Source organism: Erinaceus europaeus, chromosome 20 (genome assembly GCF_950295315.1).
Source record: "Erinaceus europaeus chromosome 20, mEriEur2.1, whole genome shotgun sequence".
NCBI lineage: Eukaryota > Metazoa > Chordata > Mammalia > Eulipotyphla > Erinaceidae > Erinaceus > Erinaceus europaeus.
Window position 1 is genome coordinate 6,193,145 of NC_080181.1, and position 22,253 is coordinate 6,215,397.

Genomic DNA, 22,253 nt, shown 5'->3' on the forward strand with positions numbered 1-22,253 from the left:
CTGTAGCCTTAAAGGGGAAAATGGTGTTGCAGGAAAGTTTCACTCAAAAGTTTTGCTTTATGTCTTACTAGGTGGTTCGTTTGGAAGATTTGTTCAGAAAAAGTTGGGAGCTTTGAACCTGTGGGGAGATGCTTACTATGTTGTGAAAGAGAATCTGAACGCTGGCATCTCCATTTGCGAGCAGTGGGTGATGGCCTGTAACCATCTCACGGGCCAAGTGTGGCAGCGCTTTGTTCCTCATCCCTGGAAAAATGAGAAGTATTTCCCTGAAACTCTGGACAAGCTTGGGAAGCGTCTTGAAGAGGTATCATTTGGTTATTTGGATTCTTGTCTTTAACTGTGAAATAGGTGCTCGGTTGCTTAAATGTGCCCTGTAGTCAGTAGTTGCTGCATATCTGGTAGAAGTGATGTAAACAGGTGGGGGAGATGGCTTAGGGACTCATGGTACAGTGATAGCTGGACTTCCAGCTAAGCTATCTTGCTGGCAACAAACTTTTCTTAAACTGTTTATTTTTGCTGAACTAGGACTTCAACATGCATGTGGGACTTGACCACTCTGGGCCACTTTTTATTCATATATATATAGAGAGATACAAATAGAGGGAGACGCACTACAGCATTGGAGCTTCCTCCCGTGCCATCCTACTTTCCATGTGGTGCTGGGGTTGACACATGGGACATGTGCATGGTATAGCACGCACCTTACTCTGCCATCCCTCTGTAAACTTCACAATATTTGGACCATAGATAACCTTCATGAGAATTAGATGCACTTACAGTGCTGTGATGTCACTTTGTTGTTTTCCAATATCACCGCTGATGAAGGATGATTTTCTAGATTATAGTTTTGGTTTATTTAAGAGAATCAATTTGAAAGAAATCCTTATAGACTACATTTACAGTACAGTTGTATTGATTTAGATTTCTTGTTTTAACATTCTAGGTCTTGGCTGTTAGAACAATTCATGAGAAACTTCTCTATTTTTTACCGGAGAGTGAAGAGAAAGTCATTTGTCTGGCTCGAGTGTTTGAACCTTTTACTGGCCTGAATCCTGTTCAGTATAATCCGTACACTGAGGTTGAATATTTATATATTTGCCTATTTTCCTTTTTTGATGGTTTATTTTGAAGACACCTTTAAAAGAATGCTTGAAGGGCAGGGGTAGATGGCATAATGGTTATGCAAAGAGGCTCTCATTCCTGAGGCTCTGAAGTCCCAGGTTCAATCAGTGGCACCACCAAAAAGCCAGAGCTGATCAGTACTCTGGTAGAAAGAAAATGGTGCACCCAGTTACAGTGTTACCTTGTAACCGTTAACATGTTACAATGTACAGGGATCCAGGTTCAATCCCTTCCCTATCTGCAGGGAAAAGCTTCACCAGTGGTGAAGCAGTGCGATAAGTGTCTCTCTGCCTCTCATCCTCTCTTATCTCCCCCTTTCCTCCTGATTTCTGTCTGTATCCAGTAAGTACAATGTTAAAGTCTAACAGTATCATTTGTTTGTTTAGCCTTTGTGGAAAGCTGCAGTGTCTCAATATGAAAAAATTACTGCTCCTGCAGAACAAAAAATAGCAGGCAAATTGAAAAATTATTTTTCAGAAATTCAGGATAGTCCACAGCAGGTAAAAGTTGAAATATTTTTTCCTTTATTGGGAGGGGGATTAATGGTTTAGTCAACAGTAAAATACGGTAGTTTGTACACATGCAACTTTTCTATAAGTTTTCCACATAACACTCTAACCCTACACCTAGGTCCTCCTCTGCCATCATATTCCAGGACCTGAACCCTCCCCCTGGCTCCAGAGTCCTTTACTTTGATGCAGTACACCAAATCCTTTCCAAGTGCTGGTGTACCCTGTTACATACATTACAATGTGCTAGGAGCCAGCTTAAAGCCCCAGGACCCCACCTGCAGGGGGAAAGCTTCACGAACGGTGAAGTGGGGCTGAAGGTGTCTTTCCTTGTCTATCTCCCGTCTTAATTTCCCTATCTAAAAAAAAAGCAACGCTTAATTTGCTGTGCTGGAATTTCATTTTCACTTTTCTTTTAAGAAAATGGAGTATTGGGTTGGATATATTCCATCACACAAAGGGCTGTGGGCATTGAGGATAAAGAGAGGCAGTGGGGACGACTTGGGGTACCAGTGCATGGTGGTGGCAATGGGCATATGTTTGGGGTGGGGTGGGAGTAGTTTTCCCTATTAGTGATTTAGTAATGATTGACAAGATTGTAGGGTAAGAGGGGCACAATCCCATGCAATTTCCACCTGAAATACATCAAGTGGATATTTCTCTTAAGCTCTTTTATGAGATAAATGTCTTTACAAATTCTGTCTACGGGGAATGAACATATATATATATATTTGCTTAATAGCTTCTTCAAGCATTTCTGAAATATAAAGAGCTGGTGAAGAGGCCGACTATAAGCAAAGAATTGATGTTAGAAAGAGAAACTTTATTGGCAAGACTTGTGGATTCAGTTAGAGGTAAACATTTTTTTTTTCTAGATTACAGTACTTCTTGACATTTTTTAGGCTACTTCCCCCAATACATCTTGTTTAAGGTTAAGAGTATATATTATGGGGGGCTGGGTGGTAGCACAGTGGGTTAAGCGCACATGGCACGAAGCGCAAGGACCGGAGTAAGGATCCCGGTTCGAGACCCCAGCTCCCCACCTGCAGGGGGGTCGCTTCACAGGCGGTGAAGCAGGTCTGCAGGTGTCTGTCTTTCTCTCCCCCTCTCTGTCTTCCCCTCCTCTCTTGACTTCTCTCTGTCCTATCCAACAACAACAGTAGCTATGACAACAATAACAACTACAACAATCACAACAACATGGGAAAAATGGCCTCCAGGAGCAGTGGATTCGTAGTACAGGCACCAATCCCCAGTGATAACCCAGGAGGAAAAAAAAAAGTGTATGACATGGGGAATTAGTTTACTACTTCTGTGTTACTTAATTAAGAAGAATTGGTTGGTTATTTTGTTTCTATGCTTCATTTGATATGTTAAAACACTTGAAGATACAGATAAACTATCTTCTTCCTATCAATCACTCTGTTAAGAGTTTTTGGTACATGAAAAGCATTTAGAGAATTTTTGTGGGGGCCAGGCAGTAACAGTAGTGCAGCCGGTTAAGCACACATGGCGTGAAGTGCAAGGATCAGAGTAAGGATCCCAATTTAAGCCCCCAGCTCTCCACTTACGGGGGGGGGGGGGTTGCTTCACAAGAGGTGAAGCAGGTCTGCAGGTGTCTTTCTCTTCTCTGTCTTCCCCACCTCACTCTATTTCTCTCTATTCTATCCAACAATAGCAATAACAAGAGCAACAAAATGGAAAAAAATAGCCTCCAGGAGCAGTGGATTCCTAGTGCAGAGTCTCAGCAATAACCCTGGAGGCAAAAAAAAAAATCTTGCTGAATATGTGTGTTACTGCTTCATTAGGGAAATGCTGATTTACAAGCCCTCTGGTCACGTGGGTACAGTTTAACGTCTTTCCACAATAGGTGTCTGCACACCACTCCCACCACTTGCCTGGGTCCTCCTCCAGCATCATAATGCACTAGGCCTCTATCCACTCAATCTCCTTCCCAAATTCTTCTGTTGCAACAGAACTTGCCTAGTCCAGATTTCAGCCTCTGATCTGCCTTTCTTTCCTTGTTTTATAGATTTTCGGTCAGACTTTGAGAATCGGTGCCGGGGAACTCCTGGCGATGCATCTGGACCACTTTCTGGTAGAAACCTTTCAGAAGTTGTCAACAATATAGTTTGGGTTCGCCAATTGCAGCTAAAGGTACAGATTTAATGTTTTTTTTTTTTTTAGATTTAATGAATTTTAATGAATGCTGGTTATAAAGTCCATTATATAATGTGGATGACACTCTCCATTAAAAGCATTCTGTTCTCCTTGGTATATTCTTGTAATTTTCATGTGGAAAATAAGAATCTGGAAGAAAAAGAAAAGGGGGCAGTGAGAGTTTAAGGATCTGTTATTGCTTACTTAGCAATTAACAGATTATTTACCATTTTTAGAATTTATCTTTAAAAATTTCTTTATTGGGAGATTAGTGTTTTACAGTCGACAGTAAATACAATAGTTTGTATATGCATAACATTTCCCAGTTTTCCACATAACAATACAACCCCCACTAGGTCCTCTGCCATTGTGTTCCAGGACCTGAGCCCTCCCTCCCATCCCAGAGTCTTTTACTTTGGTGCAATACACCAACTCCACTCCAAGTTCTGCTGTGTGTTTTCCTTTCTGATCTTGTTTTTCAACTTCTGCCTGTGAGTGAGATCATCCCATATTCATCCTTCTGTTTCTCACTTACCTCACTTAATGTAATTGCTTCAAGCTCCATCCAGGATGGGCTGAAAATGGTGAAGTCACCATTTTTAACAGCTGAGTAGCATTCCATTGTGTATATAGACCACAACTTGCTCAGCCACTCACCTGTGAAGCGACTCCCCTTCAGGTGGGGAGCCGGGGGCTCGAACAGGGATCCTAACTCTGGTCCTTGCACTTTGCGCCACCTATGCTTAACCCGCTGCACTACTGCCAGACTCCCTTAATATTACTGTATTTTTAAAAATATTCTTCTTGATTCTGTCAGTCACCTTTTCAGTATTTCTATCCTTTAAGATACTCAGTTATTGTTTTAGCTGTTAAGCAGAGCATTTTGCAAAGGTTCAGAATTATTACTTAGCATGTTAAGTACTGCTAGATTTTTGACATTTCCTCATAAAGTCATTGGGATTATTTTTTTTTATCTCACCCTTCAAATTATGTCTTATGCGTAGCTTCCTTTTGTGCTTTGCTGTCAGAAAGTAAGGACTGATTTTTTATATTTAATTATTATTATTATTTTTTTTGCCTCCAGGGTTATTGCTGGGGCTTGGTGCCTGCACTAGGAATCCACTACTCCTGTGGCCATTTTTTTTTCCTGATTTTTTTGCATAGGACAGAGAGAAATAGAGAGGGGCGAGGAAGATAGAAAGGGAGAATGAAAGATAGCACCTGAAGACCTGCTTCACTGCTTGTGAAGTGACCCTTTTTGCAGGTGAGGAGTGGGGGGCTTGAACCGGAATCCTTATGCTTTGAACTGTGTGCACTTAACCAAGTGCACCACTGCCTGGCCCCCTTATATTCACTTTTCAGATACTCTGTTATGCTGTTTGTAGGTGCAGGGAAAATCATAAAGAGATTCATACTAAATTGTTAGAATTGTAATAGCATATTTCCCTTTAGTGGCCTGGAAGGTAGCAGATGGATAAAGCATTGAATTCTCATGCATGAGGTCTCTGCTTCAGTCTCTGCCATTGCATATGCCAACGTGCTACTCAGATTCTCTCCACCATTTATCTTTCTCATAAAGAAAGAAGTCTTAAAAATAAATAATAAATATTCTTTTAATTTGACTTTTTAAGGTAGATGATACTATCAAGATTGCAGAAGCTCTTTTATCAGACTTGTCAGGATTTCGGTCTTTTCATCGAAGTGCTGAAGATCTCTTAGACCAGTTTAAACTTTATGAACAAGAACAATTTGATGATTGGTCCAGGGATATTCAGTCTGGTTTGTCTGACTCTCGATCTGGATTGTGGTAAGTGTTAAGGGACTGAATAGTGAAGTCTATGCAGGGACATTATTAATCCAAATGCTGTGATACAATGAGTCATAATTGCTTCTATTTTCTTGAGACTCTTCTCTTTTTAATATTTTATTTTATTATTTTATTTTTTAAAATATTATTTATTTATTCCCTTTTGTTGCCCTTGTTTTATTATAGTTATTGTTGTTATTGATATCATCGTTGTTGGATAGGACAGAGAGAAATGGAGAGAGGAGGGGAAGACAGAGAGGGGGAGAGAAAGACAGACACCCGCAGACCTGCTTCACCGCCTGTGAAGCACCTCCCCTGCAGGTGGGGAGCTGGGGGCTCGAACCGGGATCCTCACGCTGATCCTTGCTATATTTTATTTTTTAATCAGATAGAGATACACAGACACTGATGCAGAGGAAGATAGAAAGACCAGAGTAGTGCTTTAGTTCTGGTTTGTGGTGGTGCTGGGGATTGAACCTGGGACTTGGAGCCTCAGGCATAAAAGAACCATTATGCTGTCTCCCTAGCTCCTTGCTATTCCTTCTTTAAGCTATGATAGTTTTCATTTTTTAAAGAATTTTACTTTTTTATTCATGAAGAAGCTACACAATCAAACAGAAAAAGAACCAGACATCTCTCAGGTACATGTGCTGCCAAGGACTGAATTTGGGACTTTATGCTTGAAAGTTTATTGCTTTATCCACTGAGCCGTCTCCTGGACCACAGCTATGTTAGTTTTGGTTATGAGCTTTTAAATCTTGGAAAAAGATGATACAGTTAGTTGATTGTGTCACTCTCTGCTTTTTAATGTTTTATAGGTGACAGTAAATACAATAGTTTGCACATGCATAACATTTCTGTTTTCCACATAACAGTACAGCCCACACTAGGTCCTCCGCCATCCTTTTCTAGGACCTGTAACCCCCCACCCCCACCCAGAGTCTTTTACTAAGGTGCAGCCAGCCATTTGTTTTCTGTTAGACAGAAATAGAGAAGGTAAAGACTTTGATACCTGAGACACCAAAGATCTCAGGATGAGGCCCCAGCGCCATCATCAGGCAGAGCTGAGCAGTGCTCTGGTGACAATGAGCAAACTGTTAGGATAGAGCAGCAAAGATCTCAGGATCAGTCCCCAGCACCACCATAAGGCAGAGCTGAGCAGTGCTCTGGTGACAATGAGCAAACTGTTGGGACAGAGCAGTGGCACACCCAGTTAAGTGCCCATGTCACTGACAAGGACCTGGGTTCAGGCCTTCAGTCCATACCTGTAGGGGGGAACCTCGTGAGTGGTGAAGTAATGTTGCCGGATCTTTCTTTTTCTCTCTCTGTTAGCACCCCGCCCATTTTATCTCTATCAAATTAAAAAAAAAAAAAAAAAAGGAAAAAGAATAAGTGGAAAAAACGGTTGCTGGGAGGGTGGGTTCATAGTTCCAGACACTGAACCTCAGCAATATCCCTGGTGGCAACAAAAAGAAATAGGGAGAGAGAATGAGAGACACCTGCAGTAACACTCCACTGCTTATGAAGCATCCCACTTTTAGGTGGGGACTGGGAATAAATTGAAAGGAATAAATTATTTGAATATATCTACAGTTGTTTTGGTGTTCTTTATCATTAATATTTTTGTGAAGTTATTAACAAAGTAGATAGTCTGAGAAAAAAGAAATCGAAGGTATCTTAGAAAATGAATCAAAACCTTTTTTTCTTTGTGTTGTATATTATGTCAGTTTTGATAATTATTTAGTTTTTTAAATTTTTTTGTATATTTACCCTTTTGTTGCCCTTGTTTTTCATTGCTGTTGTAGTTATTGATGTCGTTGTTGTTAGATAGGACAGAGAGAAATGGAGAGAGGAGGGAAGATGGGGAGAGAATGATAGACACCTGCAGACTTGCTTCACCAACTGTGAAGTGACTCACTTGCAGGTGGGGAGCTGGGGGCTTGAACCAGGATCCTTATGCTGGTCCTTGCACTCTGCACCACATGTGCTTAACCCACTGTGCTACTGCTTAACTCCCTGATAATTATTTTTAAGTGGCACTGCAATTATTATTATCATCATCATCACCAGGGTTATTGCTGGGGCTCTGTGCCACCACTACAAAGTTACTGCTCCAGTAGCAATTCTCCTCTTCCCTTTTTTTTTTAATTCTACTTTATTTGATAGGACAGAGATAAATTGAGGGGGTAGAGTGGGAGAGAGAAAGATAGATAACTGCAGCACTGTTTGACTGCACCTGTGAAGATTTACTTATTTTAATGAGAGAGTTACAGAGAGAATCACACAGAAAGACCAGAGTGCTGCTCACCTCTGGATGGTGGTGGTGCAGGGACTAAGCCTCAGCCTGAGACATGAACATTTTGTGCATAACCATTATGCTGTCTCCCAAATCGATAACTTTTGATTTTTTTTTTTTTTTTTTTGCCTCCAGGGTTATCGATGTGACTTGGTACACTAGGAATCCACTGCTCCTGGAGGCTGTTTTGTTGCCCTTGTTTATCATTGTTATTATTGTTGTTAGTGCTGCTGTTGGATAGGACAGAGAGATATGGAAAGAGGAGGGGAAGACTGAGCAGAGGAGAGAAAGACAGACACCTGCAGACCTGCTTCCCCTCTTGTGAAGAGACCTTCCCCAGCAGGTGGGGAACTGAGGGGCATGAACTGGGATCCTTACTACAGTCCTTGCGTTTCGTGCCATATGTGCTTAACCCATTGCGCTACTGCCCAGCCACCTGATTATTTAAAAAAAAGTGTTTTATTATCTTTATTGGATAGAGACAGCCAGAAATAGAGAGAGAAGAGGGTGGTAAAGAGGGAGAGAGACAGAGAGACACCTGCAGCACAGCTTCACCCCTCAGAAAGCTTTCCCCTTGCAGGTGGGGACTGGGGACTTGAACTGAGGACCTTGCACATTATTAACATGTGCACTTAACCAGGTGCACCACCACCCAGCCCCCCATCTTTGATTCTTAACTGAAGGTTAATTGACTTAAAACTTTAAAAATTCCTTGGTTGAAATATTAATGTCGTGATGTATTTTGGGTATTTTAATTTGTTACCAATATTGAATTGAGATACTATTTGGAAAAATGGTAACTTGGAAATTGATTAAAAATAGTTTTTACTTTGAGTTAATTTTGTCTATAGAAAAGCTGTAACAACTGTTGTATTAGGGTTGGAGAGGTAGCATATTGGTTATGTAGAAAGTTTTCATTCCTCAGGCTCCCAAGTCCCAGGTTCAGTCTCTGGTACCACCATAAGTCAGAGCTGAGCCATGTTCTGGTAAAAAAAAGAAAAAAAAAATTTTTTTTGTATTTTTCATAAGTCAAAAGGAGAACATGAAATTTAAAAAGTTAATCATTTTTGTTTTGCAGTATTGAAGCTAATAGTCGAATCATGGAATTGGATCCTAGTGATGGGTCATTAAAAGTGCATTATTCAGATCGTTTGGTGCTTCTTCTGAGAGAAGTTCGTCAGCTTTCTGCACTTGGATTTGTCATTCCAGCCAAAATACAGCAAGTTGCAAACATAGCACAGAAATTCTGCAAGCAAGCAATTATTCTTAAACAAGTATGAAAAAATATGAATATTTTTGAAGGCATGACTTCTAACATAGATTATTTTGTTTTGTTTTTTAACATTTTAGGCTAATACAATGGCACCATTAAGTCTTATGAAATTGTCTTGTTATATTACACAGTTTTCTTTGAATCCATAGGGATTTACTAACTTGAGATACTATTGTTACTTTCATTCTAAAAACTTTTGAAAAAAAAATCTTTCATGTTATCAGGATTAAAAAAAAAAATTATTAATGAGAAAGATAGGAGGAGAGAAAGAACCAGGCATCACCCTTATACATGTGCTGCTGGGGATTGAACTCAGGACCTCATGCTTGAGAGTCTAATTTTTTTATCCATTGCACTACCTCCCAGACCACAGTTTTTTTTTTTAAGATAGCAGTTACAATTCCATATAGTTCCCACCGCCAGAGTTCTATGTCCCATCTCCTCCATTGCTTGCTTCCCTATTTTTGTCAAGATCCTAAATATCCTTGCAAACTAAAAGGTCTTCTTTCTGCCTTGTAGTGGTACATTCTTAGAAAATTACCAGTTTGATGGATTCATTTTTGTTTGATCATTCCTCAGTTGGCCTATTCAACAGTAACCATTATATCAGTTGCCTCTTTAAAATCAGCTATTATCAGCTCACTGCCAGCAAAGTATACTAGGCTCTTGTAAAATCCAGCCCCAACTAACATCCTTGGTTTTGACTTTCACAACCTCTATTCTCATATTGCATCTTAGACTTTAATTATATGAAACTTGACTTCTCTGAACATACTACTATAAAGCAGTATTTATTATTTCAAAGTGGGAATCCCAGTTGCCCTTTAATACCCTATTCAAAAGTCTCTATTATGTCTTCCATTAGCTATTAACTGTTCCTTGTGTAATATGTAAATCACTTTTGACAAGACCATATCATACTGACTTAAAAAAAAAAAACAAAGACGATTGTTTACTAGATCTCTGAGTGCAGGAGCAGTATCTTGTATGTTTTTTTCATTCATTCAGAGATGAACTAAGAACTTGTATGCATATTGTGATAAAGACAGTTACTTGATGTTTGGGTGCTGATTTTCTTGACTTGCAGCACTTTTGCCATTTTGACCATTAGGAGATTAGCTTCAGTCCTGGTCAGTAGGAGCTACCTACTCTGACAAACAGCCAGATGTACCTGGTTGAGTGCACACATTACCATGAGTTGAGGACCAGGGTTTCAAACCATATCCCCAAGTGTGGGGGGACACCTCTCGAGTGCTGAAACAAGGCTTCAGGTGTCTCTTGGTTTTTTTCCCTCTCTAGCCCCTTCTCTTCTCATTTTATCTGTCTTAACAAATTTAATATGTTAAAAATACATAGATATTGTTTTTATATTTTTATTGCCATCAAAAGGCACAGGGTGGGGGGATGGATCAGAAAACATAACCCAACCATATGCTGCTTGCAAGAATCCCATCTGTCACAACAAGATAAACACAGACTTAAAGTGAAAGGATGGAAAACTATCATACAGGCTAACGGTCCACAAAAAAGGGCAGGAACAGCCATTCTCATCTCAGACACGATAGATTTTAAATTAAATAAAGTAATAAAAGATAGGCGAGGACATTACATAATGATTAGAGGATCAATCAGCCAAGAAGACTTAACAATTATTAACATCTATGCACCCAACGAGGGACCATCTAAATACATTAAACACCTATTGAAAGAATTTCAAAAATACATCAATAGTAATACAATAATAGTGGGAGACTTCAATACCCCACTCTCACACTTAGATCAACAAAGCAGAGAACCAATAAAGATACAAGAGAATTGAATGAAAAGATTGACAGACTAGACCTCTTGGACATTTTCAGACTCCTCCACCCCAAAAAACTGGAATACACCTTCTTTTCAAATCCACACAACACATACTCAAGGATAGACCACATGTTAGGCCACAAAGACAACATCAATAAATTCAAGAGCATTGAAATCATCCCAAGTATCTTCTCAGACCACAGTGGAGTAAAACTAACTTTTAACAATAAACGGAAAATTATTAAAAGACATAGAATTTGGAAACTAAACAACATGCTCCTTAAGAACCACTGGGTCAGAGATTCACTCAAACAGGAAATTCAAATGTTCCTGGAAACTAATGAAAATGAAGACACAACCTATCAAAATATTTGGGACACAGCGAAAGCAGTACTGAGAGGGAAACTTATAACCATACAATCACATATTAAACACCAAGAAGAAGCCCAAATGAACGACCTTACTACACACCTCAAGGACTTAGAGGAAGAGGAACAAAGGAACCCTAAAGCAACCAGAAGGACAGAAATCACTAAAGTTAGAGCAGAAATAAACAACATCGAAAATAAAAGAGCCATACAAAAGATCAATGAAGCCAAATGTTGGTTCTTTGAAAGATTAAACAAAATTGACAAACCCCTAGCCAGACTCACCAAACAAAAAAGAGAGAAGACTCAAATTAATAGAATTGTAAACGATGCAGGAGATATCACAACTGACACCACAGAAATCCAGTGTAAGTGACGAAGCTGAGATTTGGTAACAGGTCTGCTTTGCAAAGTCTCTAGTTAGTTCAGTACAGGTTATATAGTGATGGCAAAGGCTGAGCAGACAGGTGCAACGTTTACTTAAACATTTATTATTCATCTCTTGATTAACATAAGATAGAGGCAGTGCTGTCTGGTAAATCTTTACAGAGGGATGGCGCTTGCTGTGAGTCTGGATGAGTGTTCTCTCAAGAGGTGGTTAGTCTTTGACATGTAATCAAAATCAGACATGTTTGCTTAGTTTCATATACTCAGCATTTAGTTTAATACAAAAGCAGCTCAAATGATGAATGGCTGGCTATGGGGCATTTATGTCTACTTCTGGAGAAACAGCTGATTTACATATACCGTCATGTATGAGCAGTGAGCTAGCTAAAGAATTCACACAAAGGCAAGATAGCAGTTTGCTTCTGTTGGCTTTAGTTTTCTTGAATTTTTTTTTTTTGGGGGGAGGCCTCAATACAGAATAAGAAGAATGAGTATCATTTGAGAGCGCCAAAAAAAGTCTGTTTCTGCATAATGTTGGAGAGAAAGGATTCTGTAAAGGTAGTATTTATTCTGAGTCCTTGCAAAGATGAGAAGAGGAGGGCTATTTGGAGAGAGACTAGTTAGGACATCATTGTATTAGTGGGGAGGGTAGAATGGTTGAACTGAAAATGTAAAATGTCAGTTTTTATTTTTTGGTATATCTAGAGCCTCATACATGTGCAGCGTTACTACTTTAGTCCAGTTTTTTTATTCACATAGAGGGAGAAAGAGAGTCAGAGAAGGAGAGACACCACAGCCCTGGAACTACACCATTGCCATCACAGCAATCCCCATGTGGTGCTTGGACTTGAACATGGGCCATGCACATGGAGAGGCAGGCAAACTACCTGGTGCATTATCTGCCTCTCCATCTCCCAATAATTACTGTGTTTTGAAATAACATTCCCTGATGTGGGATCAGAGAATAATTATAAACAACCCAAAATTTGTTTAAGAAATTAATAACAGATGATTTATGTACCAAAAGAGGAAGGAAAAGGATTTGGAAAGTCACAAAAATATACTTTAAAAAATTATTTAGGGAGTCGGGCGGTAGTGCAGCAGGTTAAGCACATGTGGCGCCAAGTGCAGGAACCAGCATAAGGATCCCGGTTCGAGCCCCCGGCTCCCCACCTGCAGGGGAGTCAACTTCACAGGTGGTGAAGCAGGTCTGCAGGTGTCTGTCTTTCTCTCCTCCTCTCTGTCTTCCCCTCCTCTCTCCATTTCTCTCTGTCCTATCCAACAATGACGACATCAACAACAACAATAACTACAACAAATGCAACAACAAGGGCAACAAAGGGAATAAATAAATAAATATTTTAAAAAAAAACCTTAAACAAATATTTAATGTACTTTTTTTTTTTTTTTTAAGCTCTGAGCTAAGGAACTTTGTGCAAAGGACTAGGTTTTGGAAAATTATAGTAATTCATATTTGTTGACTGCATAAGTGCTATGTTGAAGGTAGAAAAAATGTTTTTGTTGTGTTTTAGATTAAAAACAATAAATACTTTTATTTAGACAATTATAAATGAAGCTATTTTTGATTACTACTAATTGAACTTCTAAATTATAGGTGGCACATTTTTATAATTCTATTGATCAGCAAATGATACAGAGTCAGAGACCCATGATGTTGCAATCTGCCTTAGCATTTGAACAAATAATTAAGGTAAGTAGACATTTTCTGTTCGTTTATATAGCAAATGTGACATACTTGGTATTTCTTATATTTCTGGCTAACCCTTCAGCTTCATATAACAATAGATCTAAGGATTTTATTCCTCAGTGTCTTTATTCATCCTTAGCAAATAAGTGTGTCTGTCATTGTAGATATAGATGGCTACAAAGTTTTGTCTATTTTGGTGTTGATTTTAATCAACTGAGTTGACATGCAGTTTGTATGCTCTTAACTTACTTACCTACTAACATGCGAGTTCCTTCTGTATAAGGATCTTTAGTGCTGTTACATCATCCTTTGATTTTATAATTGAAGATTTGGTTTTTATCTGTTCTTACTTAAATATCCACATTTATGAAAGCAGAAAAACCCATCATGGTTTGTAAACAATATACTTCAGTGTTACTTCTATCTTTTTTAAAATGTAGATTTTCCATTCTTCCAGTCCTTGGGCATGAGGAATTAGGTTTCTGCTGGAGGTTCCTTAGTGTATATTAGTGACTCCAGCTTCGAGGCCTTTCCAGCAGTCTGTCTTATCCAAGGGGACACTACGGAAACCAGTTTGGTGTTTTTCACTTCCCCAGCTTCCTAGGATGACTGCCTTCTTTCTCTGACCATTCAATCGTTTTGTCCTTTTTTGTTGTGTTTTTAATTATAGGAGTCATAACTTGGGAGGAGTAGGGCTACTCAGTTTTGATTGCTTGCCGTTTGTATTGGGGAAAAAAAAATACTATATGCTTATAAAATTGAAGGTCAGAGTTAGGGAATAATTGGACTTAACAATAAATACTTTGGAAAAGAAAAATGCATTTCATTATTAACTTCCACTTGTGTCTTAGAATTCCAAAGCAGGAAGTGGAGAAAAATCACAAATTACTTGGGACAATCCTAAGGAATTAGAAGGCTATATCCAAAAACTCCAGAACGCTGCTGAACGACTTGCCACTGAAAACAGAAAATTGAGAAAATGGCATACTACATTTTGTGAGAAGGTAGATTTCATTTCTAAAATGGCACAAGCTATGAGTGGTCTTATTATTTAAAAGATAAGATGTGGTTTTAAGTAATTGTTATTTTATAAATAATTTAAGACTTAAAATTGCAAAGGTAAGTTCACATTTACTCTTCACTCAGCTTCCACTATTAGTGTGGTGTCCCAGCTAGAAAATATTTGAATTTTGCAACTTTCTTCACTGATGCTCTTTCCCCCCAGAATCATATCTTCCAGTGCTTGAACTTAGCCGACCCTTAGTGACAAAGTAAAAAAATTTGGGGTGACTCCTTGGAGACATTTCTGTTTTAATTTTTAACAGGTGGTAGTCCTTATGAATATTGATCTACTCCGGCAGCAACAGCGTTGGAAAGATGGATTACAAGAATTGAGAACTGGTTTAGCAAGTGTAGAAGCACAGGTACAGTATGTTTTGCTTTGTGTCTACACTTTTAACCATTTTAATGGTTAACATAACCATTTTAGAATATGGATATATTAACTAATGAAAAGGTAATAAAGGCCCTTTAAAAATGTCCACTAATAAATTCTCAGTGGTTTTAGAATTTGAATGATTTATACCATAAACATCATAAATTATAAGAGTACTTACATTAAAATGTGGAACTATGATTATGTTTATCTGATAGGAGTGCCATCTTTCAGTTTAGCTTGGCCTTTTTTTTTTATCTTTTTATTTAAATATTATGAGCTTTATTTGGGTGATTGTGACATCTGTAGAACATACCTTTAAACTTAGGCTAAATCCCATTGGTTAAAATAATTCCATGTCAATGCTATACTCATTTTTTTGACCTGAAGAATGACTATCACAAAGCCTATTATATAGGGCATGGTGGTAGGATCTTTATGAGTGAGTTAGGTAGGTATTTTACACTTAGTTTTTAGAATGTTAAGAAAGCACATATGTTTAGATATTACTGTTGATAAGTTTATAGTTATATAAAAATCAAAGAAATAAACTACTCAGCATTTTGATACTTTCAATTTTTGTGCTTCGTCATACTCACAACCCAGCTTTGAATTTGACCTCTACCATATTGAAGGAAAGTTTGGGATTGTGGTGTCTTCCTTTCTTTTTTCTTTTTTTTTTAAATATTTATTTATTTATTCCCTTTTGTTTCCCTTCTTGTTTTATTGTTGTAGTTACTGATGTCGTTGTTGTTGGATAGGACAGAGAGAAATGGAGAGAGGAGGGGAAGACAGAGGGGGAGAGAAAGACAGACACCTGCAGACCTGCTTCATCGCTTGTGAAGCGACTCCCCTGCAGGTGGGGAGCTGGGGGCTTGAACCAAGATCCTTATGTCAGTCCTTGCGCTTTGCACCACGTGCACTCAACCCACTGCACTACTGCCCGACTCCCTGTCTTTCTTTCCCTGTTTAAAAAAGTCAGCCTGGAGTGCTGAAGCCCCACTGAAGACAGAAAGACCCCATTCTTATGTCTTTAAATATGCAGTAGATGACTGAGGGAGTAGATAGGAAAGAGGTATATGTAATGGGGCTTTTTGAAAAAACTTTGAAATGTCCACAATAACAATTGTTATTTTTGTTAATTATCATTAGGGTTTTAAAGTCCAAATATAAGTCCATTTAATATTGATTTGATTCTTAAATTTTAATTTGTTATCTTTATTTATTGGACAGAGACAGCTAGAAATTGAGAGAAGGGGATAGAGAAGGAAACAGACAGACACCTGTAGCACTGCTTCACCACTCGTGAATCTTTCCTCCTGTAGGTGGGGTCAGGGGCTTGAACCTGGGTCCTTGTGCATTATAACATGTGCACTCAACCAGGTATGCCACCACCTGGCTTTTTTTATTTGATTTTTAAAAATTGTGCTGGCCTGTTTATGTATCTCTATAGTAAAGCATGGAGATTATAGGATGCTACTCATACTGCAAGTAGCAATTGAGGAGTTGGCATGTTTTAAATATTTGGAGTGAAGCTGCTTGTGCTTTTTTTTTCTTTTTACACATATGGTATGAAATCATTAAATGAAGACCTCATTCTTCAACTTAAAGTTTCAAAATTAAATTACAATATAAATATATTGATATGAATGCATAATATATTAAAATGTGAATATACTGTATTAGGGATTCCAAGCAAGTGACATGCATGCGTGGAAGCAGCACTGGAATCATCAGCTGTACAAAGCTCTGGAGCATCAGTACCAGATGGGCTTAGAAGCGCTTAATGAGAACCTGCCAGAAATTAATATAGACTTGATGTACAAGTAAGATGCAAAATTCCATTTTCTTGTTTCAGTATGTAAATTTCCAGTGATTTGTATTTTAAAGTTACTTCTCTACTTTCAGACAAGGACGATTGCAATTCAGGCCTCCTTTTGAAGAAATTCGGGCTAAATATTACAGAGAAATGAGGCGGTTCATCGGCATTCCAAACCAGTTTAAGGGAGTGGGTGAGGCAGGAGATGAATCTATTTTTTCTGTTATGATTGATAGAAACGCAAGTGGATTCCTGACTATTTTCAGTAAAGCAGAAAATCTGTTTAGGAGATTGACAGCTGTTTTACACCAACACAAGGTATGGAGCTCATACTTTTCCATACTTATATCATCATAGTGACTGAATTAATATTAAATGTACAAATCAGTAGTTTATCTTGATTATCATAGTGACTAAATTAATATTAAATGTACAGATTAATAGGTTATCTTGATTAACATAAATATTTGGCAAATCATAAAGCCAGAGTTGAGGATTCTTCATTTTACTTTATTATTTTAATGTGAGAGATACAGAAAGAGATACTGAGACAGAGAATGAGATCAGAAGGGGGGTACTCAGCTTTGGTTTATACTGGGGCCAGGGATTGGATCTGGAACATGGGAGCTTCAGAACTGAAAGTCCATTATGCTGTCTCCCCAGCCGGAGTTGCAGATTCTTATGCGTTCAAGACTTAAGCTTGTGTGTTTTTTTTTAATGTGATGATTTGGGCGTTGACCTGACTCCATTGTGTCAACGTTATTTGTAGTTTTGCAGAGTTAGGGTCACATGTGTGATTTCAGTACACTTCAGCCATTTTTTTTCTTACTTATATATTTTATTTAAATGAAGACATATTTCATTTGTTACGTGTCAGAGAGCTTCACGTGAGAAAGAGAAGAGGAGAGAATGACGAACCCAAGCACCGTTCTGGTGTGTGGCTGAACTAGGAATTTCAGACGCGCAACAGTGCTCTACCAATTGCTTCCCAGCTTCTGGACTTGATTTCTTTTCTCTGTCTTTCTCTCTTTCTTTCTCTCTCTCTTTCTTTCTTTCTTTTTTTTTTTTTTCCTCTCTTCCTTCCTTCCTTCCTTCCTTCCTTTCTTTCTTTCTGGACTTTATTTCTTTTCTTTCTTTCTTTCTTTCTTCCTTTCTTCCTTCCTCCCTCCCTCCCTTCCTTCTTTCCTTCCTTCCTTCCTTCCTTCCTTCCTTCCTTCCTTCCTTCCTTTCTCTTTAAATTTTTATATATGTATATTTTCATTATCTTTATTTATTGGATAGAGACAGCCAGAAATCAAGAGGGAAGTGGGTGATAGAGAGGGAGAGAGACAGACATATGCAGCCCTGCTTCACCACTCATGAAGCTTCCCCCCTGCGGGTGGGGACTAGGGGCTCGAACCTGGGTCCTTGCGCATTGTAATACCTGCGCTCAACCAGGTGCGCCACCACCCAGACCCTCTTTCTTTTTAACTCTGGTTTATGATCGTGTGGGGGATTGAACCTGGGACTTTGGAGCCTCTGGTATGAGAGGCTGCATAACCATTAGCCTATCTATACTTGCCCTGGAATGACTTTTTCATTCAGATAGACAGCAGAGAGAGAGAGAGACACACACACACCAAGCACCAGACCTTTCCCTGGTTCTGTGACACTCCCACATGGTTTTGGTGGTTGAATTGAGTCCTGTCATGGCAAGGCACATGGCATAACTAATGAGCCAATTTCTCCACTCTGGGTGTGTCAGTTTTAATTCCTATCTGGAAAGTATGCCACTTTTTTCATTTTTTGAATCAAGAGTAACCCACATGAAGAAGCTTTCAGAGTTAATGAAATTAAGGTTATATAAAAATCTTACTACTTTTATTTCAGTGTATCATACGTACTAACTCCCAAGATAAACCTTAATTGCATCTGTTGCTCATTTGTATTAATCCTGAGAAATCTGACCAGGCTCAACTAACTTCAACCTTCTCTATCTCTCTATTTTATATATTTAATTCAATGAGAAATACAGAGAAAAGGAAAGATATATAAAGATCAGAGCACTGGTTACCTCTGGCTTTTGATGGTGTTGGGGACTGAATCTGTGACCTCAGCGCCTCAGGCATGAAAGTATTTTTACTGGGGCCAGGTGGTAGCTCATTAAGTTAAGCGCACATGGAGCGAAGTGCAAGAACCGGCGTTAAGGATCCTGGTTTGAGTCCCCGGATCCCCACCTGCCTGGATCACTTCACAGGCGATGAAGCAGGTCTGCAGGTGTCTATCTTCCCCCCTTCTCCCCCTCCTCTCTCAGTTTCTCTCTGTCCTATCCAACAACGACAGATAACAGCAATAATAATAATGATAAACAACAAGGGTAACAAAAGGGAAAAAGAGGCCTCAAGGCAAAAAGAAGAAAAAAAGTATTTTTACATAGCCACTATACTGTCTCTCTAACCCTCAGTTGTTTTTTTTTCTTTTCTGCTACCAGGCTTATCATTGAGCACTGGTGCCGGCACTATGAATCCACTGCTCCCAGCAGCCATTTTCCCCTTTTTATTGTTTTTCAGTTGTATAAAATAGAGAGAAACTGAGTTGGGGTGGGGAGACAGAGTAGGAGAAAGAGACACCTGCTTCCATGCTTCACCACTCTTGAAGCACCCTCCTGTAAGTTGGAAGCTGGGGCTCGAACCCTGGCCCTTGCTTATAGTAATGTGTGTGCTTAACCAGATGTACCACCCCCGCCCCCAAACTTATTTTTTAACTGGCATTGCAGTGCTTCTGTATTTTAGATTTCTAGAATCACTGAATTTGATATGCTTTGATATTTATAGCCTTTAGTAGCTCTTATTTTTGTAGTAAAGTGATTCAAACCCTATATATGTCAAATTTGACAATAAAATTGGAAAATTTTTTGTGGTCTATTAAAAATTTATTTATGTTCATTTTATTTTCATTTTTTTTTAAAAAAATTCTTTATTGGGGGATTAGTGGTTTACAGTCAAATGCAAGTTTGCACATGTGTAATGTTTCTCAGTTTTCCAGGTAACAGTTCAGCCCCCACTGATTATTTTATGTGAAATCATTTTCTCCTGTTCATTCTTTAGGCAATGCAGCTAGCTAATTATTATATTTATATACTTCAATTGAGATTTACTTGAATATTTCACATTTGTCTCTTAAAGTTGATCATAATAGTTGAGCCCTAATCCTTTTCCCTCACTTTATGGGGCTCCTTGTTCATGTTTTTTTTGTTTTTCCTTTTCACCTCTAGGGTTATCACCGGGGCTTCAGTGCTGGCGCTATGAATCCACTGCTCCAAGAGGCTATTTATTGTATAGAATAGAGAGAAATTGAGAGAGGAGGGGGAGCTAGGGAGAGAGAGAAAAATATAAACCTGTAGACCTGTTTCATCACTTTTTTAAAAAAGTTATTCCCTTTTGTTGCCCTTGTTGTTATTGATGTCGTCGTTGTTGGACAGGACAGAGAAAAATGGAGAGAGGAGGGGAAGACTGAGAGGGGGAGAGAAAGACAGACACCTGCAGACCTGCTTCACCGCTTGTGAAGTGACCCCTGCAGGTGGGGAGCTGGGGGCTTGAACTGGGATCCTTACACCGGTCCTTGTGCTTTGTGCCTCGTGCGCTTAACCCGCTGTGCTACCACCCAGCTCCCGCTTCATCACGTTTGAAGCTTCCCCCTGCACGTGGGCAGTGGGGCTCAAACCCTGGTCCTTGAGCTTAGTATTATGTGCGTTTAACTGGGCAAGCCACCGTCTGGCCCCCTGGTCATGGTTTACAGTCCATTTGTTGACATACAGGTATATACAGGGACAGGCTCTCATCTCCCCATGATAGATGTCTGCAAGCCATCTCACCCAACCTAGACCCTTTCCCACTATTATGCACTAGGGAAGATACGGTTGGGTGAGATGTCTTGCAGACATCTATCATAGGGAGATGAGAGCCTGTGCCTGTATGTCAACAAAACAATATCTTTCCTAACGCATAATAGTGGGAAAGGGTCTAGCTTTAGTACTTCAGTGCTAATACATTTTATTTCTTTGTTCTGTTTTTCATTTTTTAAACAGGAATGGATTGTAATTGGACAAGTTGACATGGAAGCTCTAGTGGAAAAACATCTTTCTGCTGTACATGATTGGGAGAAAAATTTTAAAGCACTGAAAATAAAAGGGAAAGAAGTAGAACGACTTCCTAGGTAATAGAAGTAAGAGCAGTAGTTGTGCATCACACCTGCTTTTGTTAAGAGGACTTCATTTATTAGTCTCAGTTTCTTCAACTTGAAAATAATTCAGTGATAATGTTTATCTCATACTGTTTTGAGGATGATTTGACTGATTTCCATGCACATTATTGGTACAGGGAAAGTTTCTCCAAAAACGATTACAGTCATTACTAGTAGAGTAATAGTATATACTGAATTAGAAACTGACTTAAAAGTTAGGGGAATTAGGGAGTTGGGCGGTAGCACAGTGGGTTATGCGCAGGTGGCTCAAAGCGCAAGGACTAGTGTAAGGATCCCTGTTTGAACCCCCAGATCCCCACCTGCAGGGGAGTCGCTTCACAGGTCGTGAAGCATATCAGCAGGTGTCTGTCTTTCTCTCTCCCTCTCTGTTTTCCCCTCCTCTCTCCATTTCTCTCTGTCCTATCCAACAACAAGGACATCAATAATACCAATAATAACTACAACAATAAAACAAGGGCAACAAAAGGGAGTAAATAATTTTAAAAAGTTAGGGGAATTAATAAATAGGATGATGTTAGGCAGTGCATTTAGGGAAAGTCAGGAAAATTTCTGCTAAGATAGAAATGCTTGAACTTGGATTTTAACTGTTAAAATGAGATTTGCAAGATTCTAAAAAGAGGACTTGAGGGGTGGGGAGAGAGCTCAGTGGTAGAGTGCAGGCCCCCCCGTCTGACCTCAGCACTAAATGTGCTCAAGCTGAACGGCACTCTGATCACCTTCCTCTCATAGAGATAAGTACTCACATCAAACAAACAAACAAGAACTGGCACACTGCAAATAAGGTGGTGGTTCAAATTTTGATTAAAGTTAATGTTTAATAGGGATCAAATGTAGATGCTACTGGAAAAAGATGGATGTAGTACAGGTTTAGGAGAGTGTTAACATTCCTAAACAAGAAATGTGGATCTTATCTATGTTATAAATAAAGCTAGCTGTTGAAGATGTACAAATAAGAGTGACTGGTCACCAAGCATTTGCAGTGTTTATCTCAGAATACAAGTTGTATGGTAGAATAAACAGATCCTACATGAAGAAATGTTAGTGTGTCACCATCTAGAAAACCAACAGTAATAAAAAATAAATCTTGTGGGAGTCGGGTGGTAGCACTAAGTGCAAGGATCCTGGTTTGAGCCCCCGGCTCCCCACCTGCAGGGGAGTCGCTTCACAGGTGGTGAAGCAGGTCTGCAGGTGTCTATCCTTCTCTCCCCCTCTCTGTCTTCCCCTCCTCTCTCCATTTCTCTGTCCTACCCAACAATGACATCATCAGCAACAACAATAATAACTACAACAACAATAAAAAACAAGGGCAACAAAAGGGAAAATA

The 22,253-nt window shown here is 39.1% G+C and overlaps 1 protein-coding gene across 4 annotated transcripts in view; it reads left to right on the top strand.

Annotated features, from left to right (window-relative positions):
* Window positions 1-22,253, top strand: part of DYNC2H1 (dynein cytoplasmic 2 heavy chain 1) — a 197,217-nt gene that overhangs the window by 9,324 nt on the left and 165,640 nt on the right. For all 4 annotated transcript variants that reach the window (XM_060179749.1, XM_060179751.1, XM_060179750.1 and 1 more), the window contains exons 6-18: window positions 72-304; window positions 944-1,078; window positions 1,509-1,622; window positions 2,374-2,485; window positions 3,664-3,788; window positions 5,423-5,598; window positions 8,973-9,168; window positions 13,341-13,436; window positions 14,285-14,437; window positions 14,759-14,857; window positions 16,555-16,694; window positions 16,777-17,005; window positions 20,754-20,881. In XM_060179749.1, coding sequence (XP_060035732.1) covers window positions 72-304; window positions 944-1,078; window positions 1,509-1,622; window positions 2,374-2,485; window positions 3,664-3,788; window positions 5,423-5,598; window positions 8,973-9,168; window positions 13,341-13,436; window positions 14,285-14,437; window positions 14,759-14,857; window positions 16,555-16,694; window positions 16,777-17,005; window positions 20,754-20,881 — 1,936 coding nt within the window. The remainder of the gene's footprint in view (window positions 1-71; window positions 305-943; window positions 1,079-1,508; window positions 1,623-2,373; window positions 2,486-3,663; window positions 3,789-5,422; window positions 5,599-8,972; window positions 9,169-13,340; window positions 13,437-14,284; window positions 14,438-14,758; window positions 14,858-16,554; window positions 16,695-16,776; window positions 17,006-20,753; window positions 20,882-22,253) is intronic.